The sequence below is a fragment of the Bidens hawaiensis genome, unplaced genomic scaffold, assembly GCF_021521415.1.
Source record: "Bidens hawaiensis isolate Kalapana, Puna unplaced genomic scaffold, B.hawaiensis_p1.1 tig00012186_1, whole genome shotgun sequence".
NCBI classification, from domain to species: domain Eukaryota; kingdom Viridiplantae; phylum Streptophyta; class Magnoliopsida; order Asterales; family Asteraceae; genus Bidens; species Bidens hawaiensis.
In genome coordinates, this window is record NW_027491983.1 from 542561 (window position 1) to 558487 (window position 15927).

Here is a 15927-nt window from a genome sequence, read left to right on the forward strand (position 1 = left end):
TTTTTGAAGTATTTTAGCTATTTTTCCCAAATAAACGTTCCAATTCGGTAATAAATTCGCCAAATATTCTCGGATGGTCGAAAAATTACCAAATTTAAACAAGGACTCATTGACATGGTCCCTGATGTCCCTGAAAAATTTCAAGTCCTAAAAATATGCACATCACAACCTTAACCTAAATAGCCCGTAAGCGAGTGTTTCGGCATTACCTCAGCGGGTTTGGCTCGTTTCCGACCTTTTAATCAAGTTTTCAGGTTCTTGTGCTTCTAAGAAAGCTAGGTACAAGTCCTATATCACAAACTAAGCAATATTTCATCAACATAACAGCCCTTAAGTTAGGGTTTCGGCTAGTGCACAAAAACGAACTTTTGAACCGTAAAAACGTCGTTTCAACCCTTTAATCCGTGTTTATGGCCAAAAAAATTATCAAAACAGGTTCCTTACCATGTGTATGATCAAAACATGTTTATGGACCATTTTTAGGATTTTTACACGGTTAGGAATGATTTTTAGTAACCAAGACATGTTTTTATGGTATTAAACAAGTTCAAACAAGTAAAAAAGCTACTTATTTAAGCTCTTACCTTAGGGTTTTGGAAGTTTTCTGGCTGAAACAGAAGTGGTGTCCAGAGTTTTCCAAGAAATGATGTTAAAAATGGCTTGAACCTAGTTTAAATGTGAAATAAAAACAAGGTGGGGTGGCGGCTGCGATCGGACCATCATGGGCCCACTTTGGGCCCATTTTGGCCCAAGTTTCTGATTTCTCAAGCCCAAATACAAAAAGCCCGGTCCAAATTTAGTTCGGGTTCGGTTTTTGGCGCGAAAAACTTATCGGGTGCGTTAAACAACGCGAAAACGAGTGTTTTTCGGCTAGTTTTGTGTAAAATTATAAAAACATACTATATGTTTGTAAAAATCAAAAAATATTTTCACGGATCGCTTAAAACATTTCAAGTAAGTGTTTGGTAAGTCTTTTTCGGCTTAACGGATGATACAATGCTTGGTTTGTAACTATCTTTCGCGTTTAATTCTATGGCGGGTGGTTAAACGAGCATGTTTTCGTTTAACTTGTTTGCTATCAAACTAAGGCCATATTTCTAATATTTTAGCTTGTATAGATCGTATATCACTTATAAATGGCCCCCCGAGATATCTGGGTCATAACCCGACCCGTTCGGTTAATCGTTCGTTTGTTACGCAACAGGCGTTTATTTGCTTAATCGGTAAATACGTACTGAGGTGTACCTTGTTTTGGCTAAAATGTCACACAATAGCTTGGATCTGTTCTCATAACCCTTCAAAATACTCACATCTGGGGAAATACCCGATCGGACTACCCAGTTTGATATAGTGTTTCTTCATTGGCGCCATCCGGTTTTAGCTAGATACACGGTTTTTTCGATTCACTGTGATCTGAAGATGAGTCAGAACCAACAGCCATCTGCTGCTCCGGAAAGACCCCGTCGTATTAAAATTCTGGACGAATCAGTCCATGAAGGACAGGTGTCGGAGGAACCTCGCCGGGGCACCAGAACTCCGGTCTTCGAAAACAGGACCGGAAAAGTTCCAAGGTTTGAAGACTTTGCACCCCGCAGGAACACCAAAACCCCGGTCCGGGAAGACCGGGCCGGAGAGTTCCCAAGGCACAAATTCACCGAGACCCATCGGACCACTCAAACTCCGGCTCTAGAAGACGGAGCCGGAGAATTTCCCAGATACGAAGGGGACGAAACGAGAACTTACCAAACCAGATCTGGCAAAAGCATTCTCACCCCAGAAGAGTGGTACCAACAAGAGAAACATCGGCTAAAAGAGGAGTATGAGCGGAGAGTGAGGCGAGATCAAGTCCAAGCCAGAACGCTGACGTGCGACTCGCCATCTCTGTCTCCGCCACCAGTACTCCGACGCGCTCAAGATCTAGAGTTGGAAGATAACTCTCGATCAGCTGGTCGGTCACTTGCAAAGAGCCGCGAAAGAAGTTAGGCCTGTAAACGATCCGATCGAACACGAACATGGGCATGTTCGTGTTCCTTCGTTTAACTTTAGACGAACTCGAACCGAACTCGATCACTTAAACGAACATAAAATATATGTTCATGTTTGTTTGTTTAAAATGTGGGCCTGTTCGTGTTCGTTCATTTAAGACCTCAACGAACAGTTTTTGAACGTAAACGAACGAACGAACAGTTAAACGAACATAAACGAGCAGTTATACGAACATTTAAATGAACACAAACGAACACTAAATGAACACAAAAGAATAGTCATTAACAGCATCATTCATCCCAAAATTACAGTCATTAACAACATCATTCATCCAAAAATTACATCCAAATTGTTGTTTATGAGCACATGAAAAGAATCCATCAAGATTCTATCAAAAAGTTCATCATGATTCCACAAAAAAATCAACCGTTAATCCTTGTTTCATCCAAAATGTGCTATCCAAAGTCTTCTACTCTTCCATGCTAACCTATAATAAAAAGAGATATATGCTATTAGCGGTGTCCACTGTCCGGTTTTGAGTCTTTGACGGCTTTTAAGTCAAACTGTAATTGAACCTTTAACTTATGAAACCAAACCCAACCAAACCATTAGTAACGGTTTGGTGCCAGGCTGGGCTCAGACTTGAGCTCGAACTTAAGTGGGCAGGCTTGGCTCGGCTCGTTTATTATAACAAGCTGAAAATTTGAGCTCGAGCTCAGCTCATAAATATCTGGATTTAAACGAGCCAGTTGAGCGATCTATTGAGCGAAAGTCACGCCCTGTTTAATCAAAATGTATATTCTAAATAATGTTATTTAAAATAATATTTTGTACACTTGGCCCATTCCAATCTGTATAAAATTTATATATTCTGACCCGTTACCCGACCCATCCATTTTAGTGAACTTAAAACAAAAATATAAACAGCTAAAGCCGAAGAAGCCGTTAAAGCAGCTGAAGCCACAGCAGCTGACAAAGAGGTTGAAAAACCGGACCTAGTTTTATTTTTATAGTGAACTTAAAACAAAAATATAAACAATCAAATACTTATAGTATAAGTTAACTTAAAAAATAATTATATTAAAATCTCACGGTTCGGTCCGATTTTTACGGTTTGAAAATTTTGAAACCGTAAACCAAAATGTTTGTTACGGTTTGAAAAGTTTGAAACCGACCAACCAAAAGTTAATTAAAAAACCCGAGCGTGAAACCAAACCAACGACCGGTTTTGGCAGTTTCACGGTTTTAAACCAAACCGTGAACACCCCTATATGCTATTAGTGGTCCTAATGTACATACTATATTTACGAAACCAACAACACAATAAATACTTCACCGTGTTTTTCATTCAAGCATGATGTATGCAATATCGTCATTTTCCTACAGTTAGCAATGAAAAAATATGTTAGTTGTTGAATAGAAATAGTAATGAGATTATAATTGAAAGAATACGCAAATCACCTTGGTTTTCTTTTTATGTAATCCATAATAATGACGATACCAATCAGCTCCACAAACAAGTGTATCTACCATCTTCGTTCTTGAAATTATGTATCATTTGAACCAAGTCTAGACATCACTCAAGTCTTAATTGTTAGCCTAAACAAAAAAAAACTTACAAAGTCATATTATGATTCAAATAAGCTTAGTTTTTTAACATAACTATTTAAACTACTTGGCTTAGAATTATTTCAGTTGAACGACAAACCTACTTGGCTTAGTATTATTTCAGATTTCAACCTAAGATACAATATTAACATCTTTGAAACTATCTAGATTTATACAGTGAGCATGTTTGTGTTCGCATTAGGAAGAATACTCTCATCTAGATTGTGAGATAAATGTCAAAAACTTACTTTACAGCGTTGGATCTGGAGAATCGAATGTGTGAGAGCGGAGCCGGATCTGGAGAATCAGTTGAGATACATGGAGATGATGGCGATTGGCGAAAGAACAGAGCCGGAAATCATGGAATCGGCGATGATAGATATGAACTTGTGAGTTGTGGCTTGTGAGTTGTGGAGAAAGTTGGAGATGGAGAGGCAGAGTCGCAGAGAGCATAAGCAAAGCGGCGCAAGTTTCTTTTTTAGACTTTTAGGGTTTACTAGTTTAGTTATGTTATTTACTTATTTAGAGATTAAAAAAATTCACACATTATGTAATATAATTTATAAAATGCAAATCTACCTATATTCTAATAAAGTAAAATAAATGTGACACTTGTTATGTTTTGGTTAATTCTTACAATTTTTTTCCCTTCAAAACTAATATACCTTAATATATGTCAGTAAATCAATAATTATTCACTTTCCTTTTACACAATATTTATATAATATTTATATATTTTTATAAATATAAATATTAACATATTATTTTACTACATATTTCAAAACAACAAATCATGTTTCTCAAATGAAAATTGTTTCGGGTTTTTTGTGGAAGTTAAATTTGATTTTATGGGTCAAAAGTTGGTAATACAAGCTTGGTACAAGTTAACTACATTTGGGTCAAAATTTGTTACGGGTCAAAAATGAAAATTTTGAGTATTTTTAAAAGTTTGAGAATGCAAAATAAATTTATCGTTAAATTTATTTATGAGTTCAAAATGTTGACTTTAAAATGTTAAAAATATGAAAGTTAGAATTTTAAACATGATTCGGGTTTCAAGTTTATTTTTAAGGGCATTTTTTTGAAATAATCAAAAGGTTCAGGATCTGGCAAATTGACTATTTTTCCCTCAACTATTAAAATTTAAAAAAAGATTGCTAACACTTTCGACATGCCACCCCCCATGCCTATCAATGCTTCTAACTTTTATCAAATTTGAAATATTTATGTCAACATTAATTTTTTCTTCAATCGTGATCAAAATGTTGTATGGGAAGCATGTTATGCAAAATTATGCTCAAATGAAACAAAATATTCATAAAATTGAATTAGTTAACATGTTATTTTTTATGTTGTCAAGAAGCCCTCTAAAACTTATCAAAATCATTTTTATGATGTGGCTCAGAAAAACATAGTTCTTGAATAACATCCATTGCTACAATTTAATATCCTACTCTCCTTTGATGGGTGGTAAATTGATAAATATATCAATAAAGATAACGTCTCTTTTGTATTTAGGCTGAGTAGTTAGAATTACAATCGTATGAGAAGTCTTATTTTCGAAATTGGTTCATAACCAAAATTCTTTCAATTATACATATATGACACTGTGAATGAATTTTTCAATAGAAAGAAGCATTCTCGGGTACGATTTTGCACAGATATTTTTTTTATTAAGTTCATTTAAAAAAAATCATTTTGTGATATAAATAAAATCAATTTATGTACACATATAGATATAAGTATAGATGTAATACATTTTTTTCATATGCGCTATGTAATTATTTGTTTTACTTATAATTTTATAATTTGAATTATCCCATGTGTGACACTGGCTATAAAACTAGTACTATGATATTTGTAAAGCGGGGCTCAATTAAAAAAAATTGATCCTTTTAAATTTGATTCGTTTGATAAATAGGAGATTACACATAACCCAAATACGATGCAAGGGTAGTAACAGTTATTAAAATTACTGTTCATTTTTCCCTTAGGATTCACAATAACTCTAGCATTATCTACAAAAACAAAAGATACATAGTTTCTAATCATACTCCTTTGCAAGCTGGATTCATTTGGTTTGTAGAGAAAAGTACCACGTCAAGAAAAAGTTACCTATGTGATTTGTATGTTTAATAAGGACATGTTATTCTCCTTAAAATGAGATTTCCACTGATGCAGCACACAAGAAATTTACTTTCAAATTTAGAATCTCTTCATTACTTACAATATTACGAATACAAAGCTATTAGTGTGGATATTAAAATGAGATTTCCACTGATGCAGCACACAAAAAATTTACTTCCAAATTTAGAATCTCTTCATTACTTACAATATTACGAATACAAAGCTATTAGTGTGGATATTAAAATGAGATTTCCACTGATGCAGCACACAAAAAATTTACTTCCAAATTTAGAATCTCTTACTTACTTACAATATTACGAATACAAAGCTATTAGTGTTGATATTAAAATGAGACTTACAAAAAGGTTTTATCCGGTTTGCTTTTTTTTTCTGATTACTGGTGTCTTCTTTTTTCCCGATTTGTACCTGGTCAACAAACATCCCAACACCTCTCAAACATCCAATCACAAACATTGCATCACCACATAAAGAAACCAAAATAAAAACTATCAATCACAATAAAGAGGCTCATATCTGTTCAAAGTAATCAACCTATGATGGCTATAATAGAGTTAGCATAGGGTACTTGACATCCTGCAATTTTGCCACGCCAAGCACAGAACTTCAGTGGCAGTGATATTTAATCTGCTACAAGTCTCCAAATCAAAGAGCCAACAATACCATAAACGATTGACAGCGAACAACAATCGAATTTTGAGCCGCCAAATGGAAATTAGGTTTAACAACTGGATTTGTGTGATTCGCAAACAATGAGGGGGAGAGAAGGGGATGTAAATTAGGGTTGTGAAAAACGGATATGGTTCCAGAATTGATTTGAGTCAAAGATGGAAACGCATCTAATTGAATTGTAAATTTTGATTTTATTTTTGAATTATTTTATTAATAAGAAATTCTATGATTACTTTTTTTTAGAATATTACAAAATTAACCAATAAGAATGAGGCAAAATGAATTTTTTTAATAGATATATATAGATTACATAACTTGTTAACAAATATAAAAACCTTACAATTCCAATTCCAATTCCAATTCCAATTCCAACTATGCATAAAATTGGCAATCAATGTTTCATAAACCCTAGAATTCGAATTAAGTGGATTTTAATCATCAAATGAACCCTCACAGTCGAAACTAGACAATATAAACACGAACAGGAGATTAAAATAATAATAATAAAATAAAGTAATAAAAAAACCATACTTGTGATCAGAAGTATTAGGTTTTATATGTAAGTCAAACCTGGCCATTGACTGAGTTGACCGAATCCAAGTATTGTTGACCGCGTTGTAGAAAAGGGATTCAGAACCCCTTGAGATCCGAGTGCTTAGCTGACTCCAATGCTGACTTGCTGAGTTGACCCATTTTTGCAACATTGGTAAAAGTACGTGTGCATAGTCTCATACAAAGTTGATGCGTGCTAAAAGCATTTCAAGTAAATTTGATCTTGATAAAATCGTAAAGGTGTTGCTCAAGACTCGAGAGAAGAGGGCATGGAAGGAACTCATGTGTTATAGGTTATGCCCCCTTATATATTAAGTGACACGCATAAACCTAACAAACCAGATTTAGTGTAACAATGAGTTTTTATTAATGGTAAAAGACAATTTACGTTATCAATATGCATAGACCAATTTGCAACCCGTGTATTAAACTACTACTCACATAAACTCATAAGACATCATTCACTTAGTTCCTAGATTAATCTTTCACATGAACGGTCTTTTACTATTCAATAAACGCAATTGCGCGTTGTACCGACCCGTTTGAGTAACCGACAACCAATTCAGCCCCATAACTTATAAAAATGATTTTTCAGCAGCCCGTACATCAAACCAAGTTCCCCGAGCTAAATTGGTCGTTAATCACTTCAACCCTCGCGTTAAACGCATCAAACTACAATTTTAGTCAACCGAACACTAAAAATCAAACTACAACTAGTTGACCAATCTAACGAACACCAATGAACATGATTTTTAAGTATGTTATACTAGACATACCTAGGAAGATTTTGGTGCAAAAACCTCAACCAAAACAGTCCCGAAACCGCTCAATTGGACAGCCACCTGGTTAACCTAAAACATGTCGTTTATCGATCAATATGCGTAATATAAAGATCAATTAAGGCGTAAAAGACTTGGAGAATCGTAGAACTAACCTTCATACGCTCACACCTTGGTTGGAAAGAAGAAAAATCGCAAGGGGGGGGGGGGGCTGGAAGCTGCCGATTGGAACAAGAGGAATGGGATTAGGGTTAGGTTTATGATATAAAAATTTTTCACATCTAGCCCTTCAAATTTTAGAGAATTAACATCTTGGTTGAGAAGTTAAATGTTCTAACGTACCGGGATGACGAGAATGTCTCCGAGAAATGTTGGTTAAATCCCAAGAAATATACATACTTTACAAGCTTCGAATCCTTCACCGAAAATTTAACGGGCGTTACAAGAACTGCTTTCCGTACCGACCAAGGCACGTTTTGTTACAAAATGATGACATTCGGTCTAAAGAATGCGGGCGCCACGTATCAGCGTCTGATGGATAACCCATTCCATGATCAAATTGGGAAGAACCTTGAAGTATACATGGATGATCTGGTCATCAAGAGTGTGGAGGAAGACCAAATGCTTCGAGACATCGAAGATGTTTTCTCCACGCTCAGGAAAATAAACATGAAACTTAACCCTTCAAAATGCTCTTTCGGCATGGAAGAAGGGAAGTTTCTGGGAGTAATTGTCACCGGGGAGGGATTCAAAGCAAACCCGGAGAAGGTACAGGCCATCGCTCGGATGCTCTCCCCGTCTTCACTAAAAGAGGTCCAAACGTTGAATGGAAGATTAGTGGCGCTAAACAGATTTCTGGCAAATCATGCGGCTAAATCCTTACCCATCAACATTACGAAATTGCGTGAAAATGGCACATTTCAAATGGACATCGGAAGCAGAAACGGCGTTGCTAGAAGTAAAAAAATGCCTCATGGAGCTTCCAACATTGACCGCACCCCGAGAAAGAGAACCTCTCATATTGTACCTATCCGCTTTGGATATTGAAATTGGGGCAGTTCTCCTAACGGATCGTAAAACCATCCAAACGCCGATATACTACGTCAGCAGAACGCTTGCGGATGTCGAAACCCGGTACTCGATGCTTGAAAAACTTGTGCTGGCGCTAGTTTATGCGGCACGAAGGTTAAAGAGGTACTTCCAAGGTCACCCAATATAAGTTTTGACAAACTACAAGCTGAAAAACGTGTTGGCCAAACCTGAATTATCCGGGAGATTAGCCAAATGGGCAATCGAACTAGGTGAACACTCCATTGAGTACAAACCTAGACCCGTAATAAAAGGCCAGGTCTTGGCGGACTTTGTCACAGAGGTACCCACAGGCAAAGTCCAGGAATGCCTGTCTGAACAACAACCCCCGATCCCCTCCGATGAAAGCCAACAATGGACTCTGTTTATGGATGGAGCATCAAGTGGGGAGGGACCAGGCGCGGGTCTGAAATTGATTAACCCAGACGGCCAAGAGTTCACCTATTCCATCAAGTTGAACTTCAAAAGTACAAATATTGAAGCTGAGTACGAAGCATTCTTGGCCGGACTGCGGATTGCGAAGAAGCTCGGTGTGAAATTTTTAGAGGCCTGGGTCGATTCTATGCTTATTACAGGACAGGTCTCATATCTGTCCCAAGCTAAAGACCTTATGCAACAATTCACTTCATGCAAAGTAGTGCACATCAAAAGAATTGAGAATCGACCCGCGGATGCCTTGAGCAAACTGGCATCCACCAGCTTCGAACACATGGGCAGAAACGTTAGGATCGAGGTTCTGGACGCTCCGTCCGTTCCTCAACACCAAGTCCGGGTCATTCAGACCGGAGCAACGTCCTGGATGGAACCAATCAGGGCTTACTTATCCTCTGGCATCCTCCCGGAAGATAAGGCAGAGGCTCGAAAGATCCGCCATAAGGCGTTGTGGTATCAAATGCATGATGAGGTTCTGTTCAGAAAGTCATTCCTTGGCCCACTGCTTAGATGTGTAGACGCAGACGATGCCAACTACATAGTCCGAGCAATACATGATGGCATCTGCGGGCTACATGCAGGACCAAGAATGATGGTAGCAAAAATAATGAATGCAGGATACTATTGGCCGGGCATGCACATGGATGCCCTCAAAGAAATCCGAAAATGCGATGCTTGTCAGCGACACGCACCCGGACGTTGCGACCTCAGAATGACCTAGTTCCAGTCACTGCATCATGGCCTTTCCAAAAATGGGCCATAGACATCATGGGACCGTTCCCCGAGGCCCCTGGACGTGTGAAGTTCTTGTTAGTCGCCATCGACTACTTCACAAAGTGGGTAGAGGCCAAACCTCTAGCCCATATAACGGCAACAAATGTGAAGAAATTCTTATGGGAATATATTATCTGTCGTTTTGGTCTCCCTCAGACGCTAGTCAGCGATAATGGAACTCAGTTCATGGATAGCAGCCTCCAGGAATGGTTATCTGAGTTGCAAATAAAGCAAGTGTTCACATCAGTTACCCACCCGCAAGCCAGTGGACAAGTCAAACGAGCCAATCGAAGCATCAAAGAAGGCATCAAGGCCAGACTGGGAACCAAACGAACTGGGTGGGTTGAAGAATTGCCACGTGTGCTGTGGGCACACCTCACCAGTAAAAAGACGAGCAACTCAGAGACACCATTCAGCTTAACTTATTGCACTGAAGCAATAATTCCACCTGAAATTGGTGTCCCATCCGCGCGAATGCTTTTTGATTGCCGATAACGAAAAAGAGCTCATATTAAACCTGGATCTCTTAGAAGAAAGAAGAGAGTTGGCCGCCATACGCGAAAGCAAATACAAACGCCAACTCCAAAAATACTATGACACACGAGTCAAATTATCCAAATACAACCAAGGCGATGACGTATTCCGAAGCAACAAAGCATCAAACGCCGAATCACCAGGAAAGTTAGCACCAACCTGGGAAGGCCCCTATCAAATTGACGAAGTACTGGGAAAGGGTGCATACAAACTGAAAAGAATGGATGACACTCCTATTCCCAGGACTTGGAACGTTGCGCAACTGCGGAAGTGCTATATTTAAGTCGTATAATTTCCTTTTTGGCCTGCGTGGCCTTTTTTGGCCTACGTGCCTAATGTTATGGTCTGCGTGCCAGATTTAATTTACCTTAACATTAATATGAATATGTTTAACGCACAATTATCCTACTGTTTAAAAAGTTCCTAGAATGTTAGTTCCTGTACGGATAGGCCTGCATGCCAATACTCATCCTAATCCTATATTTTGGATACATGACGGATTTAGCTCTCACACATTTATATTGTACTCATACAAGACAAAATGTAAAATCCATGCCATATATACATTCAAAAAAGGGATTACAGGAACAAAAGAAAAATAATATATACAACAAAATTATTCTTCACGAAGGTAGTCGCGGAGCTGGTGAACGCCATCCGCCGCCTCAGCAAAACCTCAAATAGCGTTTTGGATGGGAAAATGCAGTTGGTCAAAGGCATCTATTTGCGCATCATATCTCCCATCCACATCCACTCCTTGAAGGTCAAACTCCTCCAAAGGACGCCCCTCACGAGAAAAGGTTATCCCCTCCTGGAAGCCTGCCTTACGCCCTGAGTCACTTGAGGCACATAGAAGGTAAGCAAGGCTGTTTCCTAACTCATCTTCTTTGTGAATACGGGAGATAACCTACGAAAAGAATTCAAGAATCAGCAAAACGAATTCATAAGTCATGATAAAGACGAAGGAACCCATACCTTAGGAATACCTTCCCGCATCAACCAGGCATGGTCAGAGGAAGCTTCCTCAGCACTTAACTTCAAAACGCCTTGCTCACCAATGTACTTGGTGTTCTCCTTGATCAGGTCTTCAATTAATTAATCCTTTTCAACAGCAGCAAAGGGAAGGGTACTGATAGCTTCTTCCTGAGCTGCAAGGCGAGCTTCAACATCACTATTGGCTTCTTCTGCCTTCACAAGCTCAGCCTCGCAGACACGGGTTAGAGAGCGCGCGGCTTCAAGTGCAAGATTCTGTCGCCGACATGCCTCATCCCATTCCTTAGCAGCAGCAGCTTGCCGCTCCCTCTCTTGCTCAAGGGCTCGTTTAAAATCTCTCAACTTCCACCTTTCGGTGTTAGCCGCGAGACGATATTTTTCTCTTTCTGCCCGGAGCTCTTCCAACAGGTTCTCTTGAGAACCCTAGTTCCGCCCCATGAAGTTCCAGCCCGGTTATATCTCTTGGGTTGTGGAAATCAGGTTGGCCAGATGATATATATATGCATTGCCAATAGATACCTGGGACCGGTTCTGCTGGTACGCGCGTTCCGTAGGGGGCACGCCCTCATGAAGGAAATCAAAACACACCTCCCCGTCAGAAAATCGCGAGGAAGGAGTCAAATTCCATTCAGGGACGTGTCGAACAATACTGCTCTGCATAACACGGCCCCCTCCCCCCTCTCAGACTCATGAGGAGGTGGGGGAGGTACCGTCACCCGCTCGGAAGGCTCAGCTTCATGAGCAGGAGGCGAAGGCGGCGACTCCAACCTCCGGGCACCAGAGGAAGTTGAATCCTCCTTGGACTTCCCCTTACCAGCAGAGAACCGCTGGCTAAGGTCACTCTTAGTGGGAGGAGAGTCCAAGAGATTAACGGGGGCTGCACAAAAATAAACCGCCAAATAAGCAACTTAAAATAAACACAAGTCCATAAGAAAAGCATATGCGATACCTTTAGTACTGACCGCAACGTGGTCACAAAGGCGAACCCTCTTCGCTTTCGGATGAAGGTGGGAGAAAGATCCATTCCCTGCTTTTCACCAGCCACCTCCAACGGAACGTGGCTGGACGATGTTTCTTTCCTCTTGCGACCAAAGGCTGTATCATAAAACAAATTCAGTAACCGGCGAGAGTACGCAGAAAATTACCCTTGGTCGTATCAAAGATAAATTACCCGTCGCGAACAAGCTCTCAGAGACTATAGGCTCCGGACGGGTTTGTTAAGGAAACAAAAAACTATCCTTGGTCTTGTCAAGGATAGGGAGCTCCTTCTTATCGCGGGCAGCAATGTGCATAACCCCAGGCACACCCACCACAAGAACAGACAGCAGAAGACATTCAGCTGCATAGTAAACCAAAATTAGAAACCAGGAAAAACTCGAAAAGTATGATAAGTCTACTTACATCCATCCGGCTTCCGGGAATAGGGCACATCGTCCGGATAAGGCCACAGGCGACTCATCCCAGCCCTCACGAGAGTAGATTCAGGGATGGCACATAGGAGTGGGGGTATAGGTCAATTGTTGATACCACCCATGCCTTTCCGGACGATCAACGAATGGCAAGGCAAGCAATGGCTGATCCGCCGAATGCCAGTACATGGGCGACAGGATCACGTCCTCCCGTATCCAAAAGAATTTCCTGGCCCAATGGGGGTCCAGGAGAGGTGTGTCCACAGCAATAGCTTTCTGATCAGTTAGAAGGCAAACGTAGCGGCCACCCCTACCATGCAAGCGGCAGAACACGCCAAACTTATCAATAGTAGGCACAATGCCATGCGCCCGACAACAAAACTCAAAATGACGCATGCGCATCATCGCCGAAGCATGAAGCTGGGAAATATGAATCATATTCCCAGTTATCAGCTTACCCAGAAACCGGGTAACCGGAAATCGGAGATTACTGGAGCTAAAGTATTCAGCGAACATAGCCATCTTCCCCACCGGAGATCGGCTCGCCGTCGAACCAGGAGCCGGAAATTCCAGCTCCCATTCTGGAGCTATACCGTAAGCATTGACGACGTCTTGAAAACCTTTGACGTCCCAATAAATGGTTACAGAATTGATGGTTTGATAACCAGGTCTCGTCGACGCCATATAATCGACCAAATATTGATTGCAACAAACTATGGCTACTGAGTAATCAGATAAAAGAAGCATAAAGAATAAGAGAATTACTTCCAAGAATTTCGGCGACGCTTAATTAAAATCTTCAACACAAAAGTGAAGAAGATGAAGATGAAATCGACAGATATATGTAATGGCAGCATTTAATGCGTGGTGTACTGCAACGAACCAATCTACCAATCAGATCGTGACACGTCAGGCGGGAAAACCAAAAGTCGGAAATTTAATATCCCAAGGTACGGCGCGAGCCAGCAGTCAGAACTTTTCCTACGCGTGGCAGACCTGTCACATCTATCAAATCTCAGATATAAGCGGCGAACTACTAGTTCTACAGTAACCAGACAAACTGAATGCTTTGACTGACACGTCAGACATTATCAAAATACAAGTTACAAAAAAGAACATGAAAAAGACAAGTCTCAATTGTAAGTGGATGGGTCATGAACAAAGAGGACTACAGATACAAAAAGTTCAATACAAGTGAAAAATACAAGTCCATTCCATTTCATATATACATAAAATTTACAAAACAGGAAAAAGTACATCGATAAATCTACACTATCATTCTATTCGTCACAGGGGGCCTCCTTATCCTCAGCCTCTGTGAGCAGCTTATTTACATGAAGGCGCAGCTCACCAACAGCGATGGGCTTGCGACGGTTCTCCTCTATATACTTCAGGATGTCAAAGGAAAGATTATCAAAGGATTCCATCCGTGCATCATACTCCTTTTGACAATCCTGGCCTTGAAGCTCAAATTCCGTAGGCGGACGTCCCTCGTGAGCCATGGTGTACCCCTCCTGGAAGCCAGCTTGGCGACCCACCCGCGACGAGCTGACCAACAAGTCAGTCAAGCAATCCCCAAGCTCGGGGCTTTCCTTGATGAGCCTGACAATCTGGTCCAAAGAAAGATCAGCATAACATTCTCATAAGACAAACGTAATCAAAGTATTTACCTTGGGGATGCCAAATTTCATAAGCCAATGCCGTTCATCCGAGGCATCAGTGAAAGCCTTATCCAGCCTCACCTTCTCTTCGGTAACAAAAGCAAGGCGTGCATCCTTCTCCTGAACCTCGGACGCGAGCCTCCGAACCTCCTCATCCTGGGAGGTGATAAACTCGACCTGAGCAGCTATCCGCTCCTTCAAACGCTTATTCTCCACCTGAACAGCCAAGTGGGCAGTTTCATTCTTCTTAGCCTCAGCCTGGGCAGCATCCCTCGCCGCTTCAGCTTCGACCATGCGTTGAACGGCGCGCTCAAGGTCGGTTTGACCAACCACCCAACCCTTGAATACCTCACGACTAGTCGACATCACATTAGCCAAATGGTAGCTAAGTGGTTGCGCCAGACTAGCCTGAGTCTGGGAGTGTATCCTGTCACACTCAGAGGTGGGAGGCAATGCTCAAAGAACTCTTGGCACACACGCGGATCGGTAAAGAGCGCGTCAGAACCAAGGTTCCATGAGGGGTGAAAGAAGGAGTCCCCTTGATTAGAGGACTCCGCCCCTTCACCTGTGGAAATTGGAGGGGTTATAGACGTATCCTTTGGAGGCACAACCTCCGTTTCCACCACTACGTCAGGCGGCGGCATATCAACGTCCTTGGGAGGCACATCCTCGCCAACCTTTTGCAAAACCTCCGGAGGCGGAGAAGATGGATGCGACACAACAACAGCTGTTGATCCAGAAACAAAAGTTAAGTTATTTACAGCAAAAGTCCAGGGACATAAGCATACAATTACCTGCGGGTTGCCATACGGTAGTCCGGCTCTTGACCCGATCTTGAAGCCGGGTCAGCTTGATTTTCTTAAGTGGTGGTCCCTCACCCTCAACTTTGGAAGCCTCCCCACCGGCGTGATCATCGGCGTTCCTGGGTGCCTCCCCACCAGCGGGATCATCAACACCTCTAGATGCCTCCCCACCAGCAGGATCATCGGCAGTCTTGGAAGTCTGCCTATCAACAGAAACATGAACATCCTCAGCAGCCTCCCCACCAGCAGGTTCATCGGCATCAGAATCCTTACTTAGGCCGGATACACCAGCGATATCCGCCCTCTTCCTGCAACGGATCATATCTGCAATAGCACGCAACACGCCAGCATGAAAACTCTCCGGAGTACCGGGCGGGGAACCCTCACTAGTTGAATCTTCACTGGAAGATTCATCACTAGAAGAAAGGACTATCGTCCCATCCGGATGCATAACGCTAAGAGGTTTAGGGTTAAGAATGTACACACCTTG

At 41.1% G+C, this 15927-nt stretch overlaps 1 protein-coding gene across 1 annotated transcript; it reads left to right on the forward strand.

The window, feature by feature from the left end:
* Nucleotides 1-8231: 8231 nt before the first annotated feature.
* Nucleotides 8232-9984, forward strand: LOC143540300 (uncharacterized). Its single transcript, XM_077033403.1, has 3 exons — nt 8232-8700; nt 8801-8936; nt 9018-9984. The coding sequence occupies exons 1-3, from the start codon at nt 8232-8234 to the stop codon at nt 9982-9984; spliced, it is 1572 nt and encodes a 523-aa protein (XP_076889518.1).
* The last annotated feature ends 5943 nt before the right edge of the window (nt 9985-15927 follow it).

Bases quoted from the DNA above. Each gene is read 5' to 3' on its own strand.
- LOC143540300 (XM_077033403.1), top strand. From the start codon at position 8,232: ATGACATTCGGTCTAAAGAATGCGGGCGCCACGTATCAGCGTCTGATG. The intron at 8,701-8,800 runs GTAAAAAAATGC...AAATTGGGGCAG, and splicing joins CAGAAACGGCGTTGCTAGAA to TTCTCCTAACGGATCGTAAA. The intron at 8,937-9,017 runs GTACTTCCAAGG...ATTATCCGGGAG, and splicing joins GCGGCACGAAGGTTAAAGAG to ATTAGCCAAATGGGCAATCG.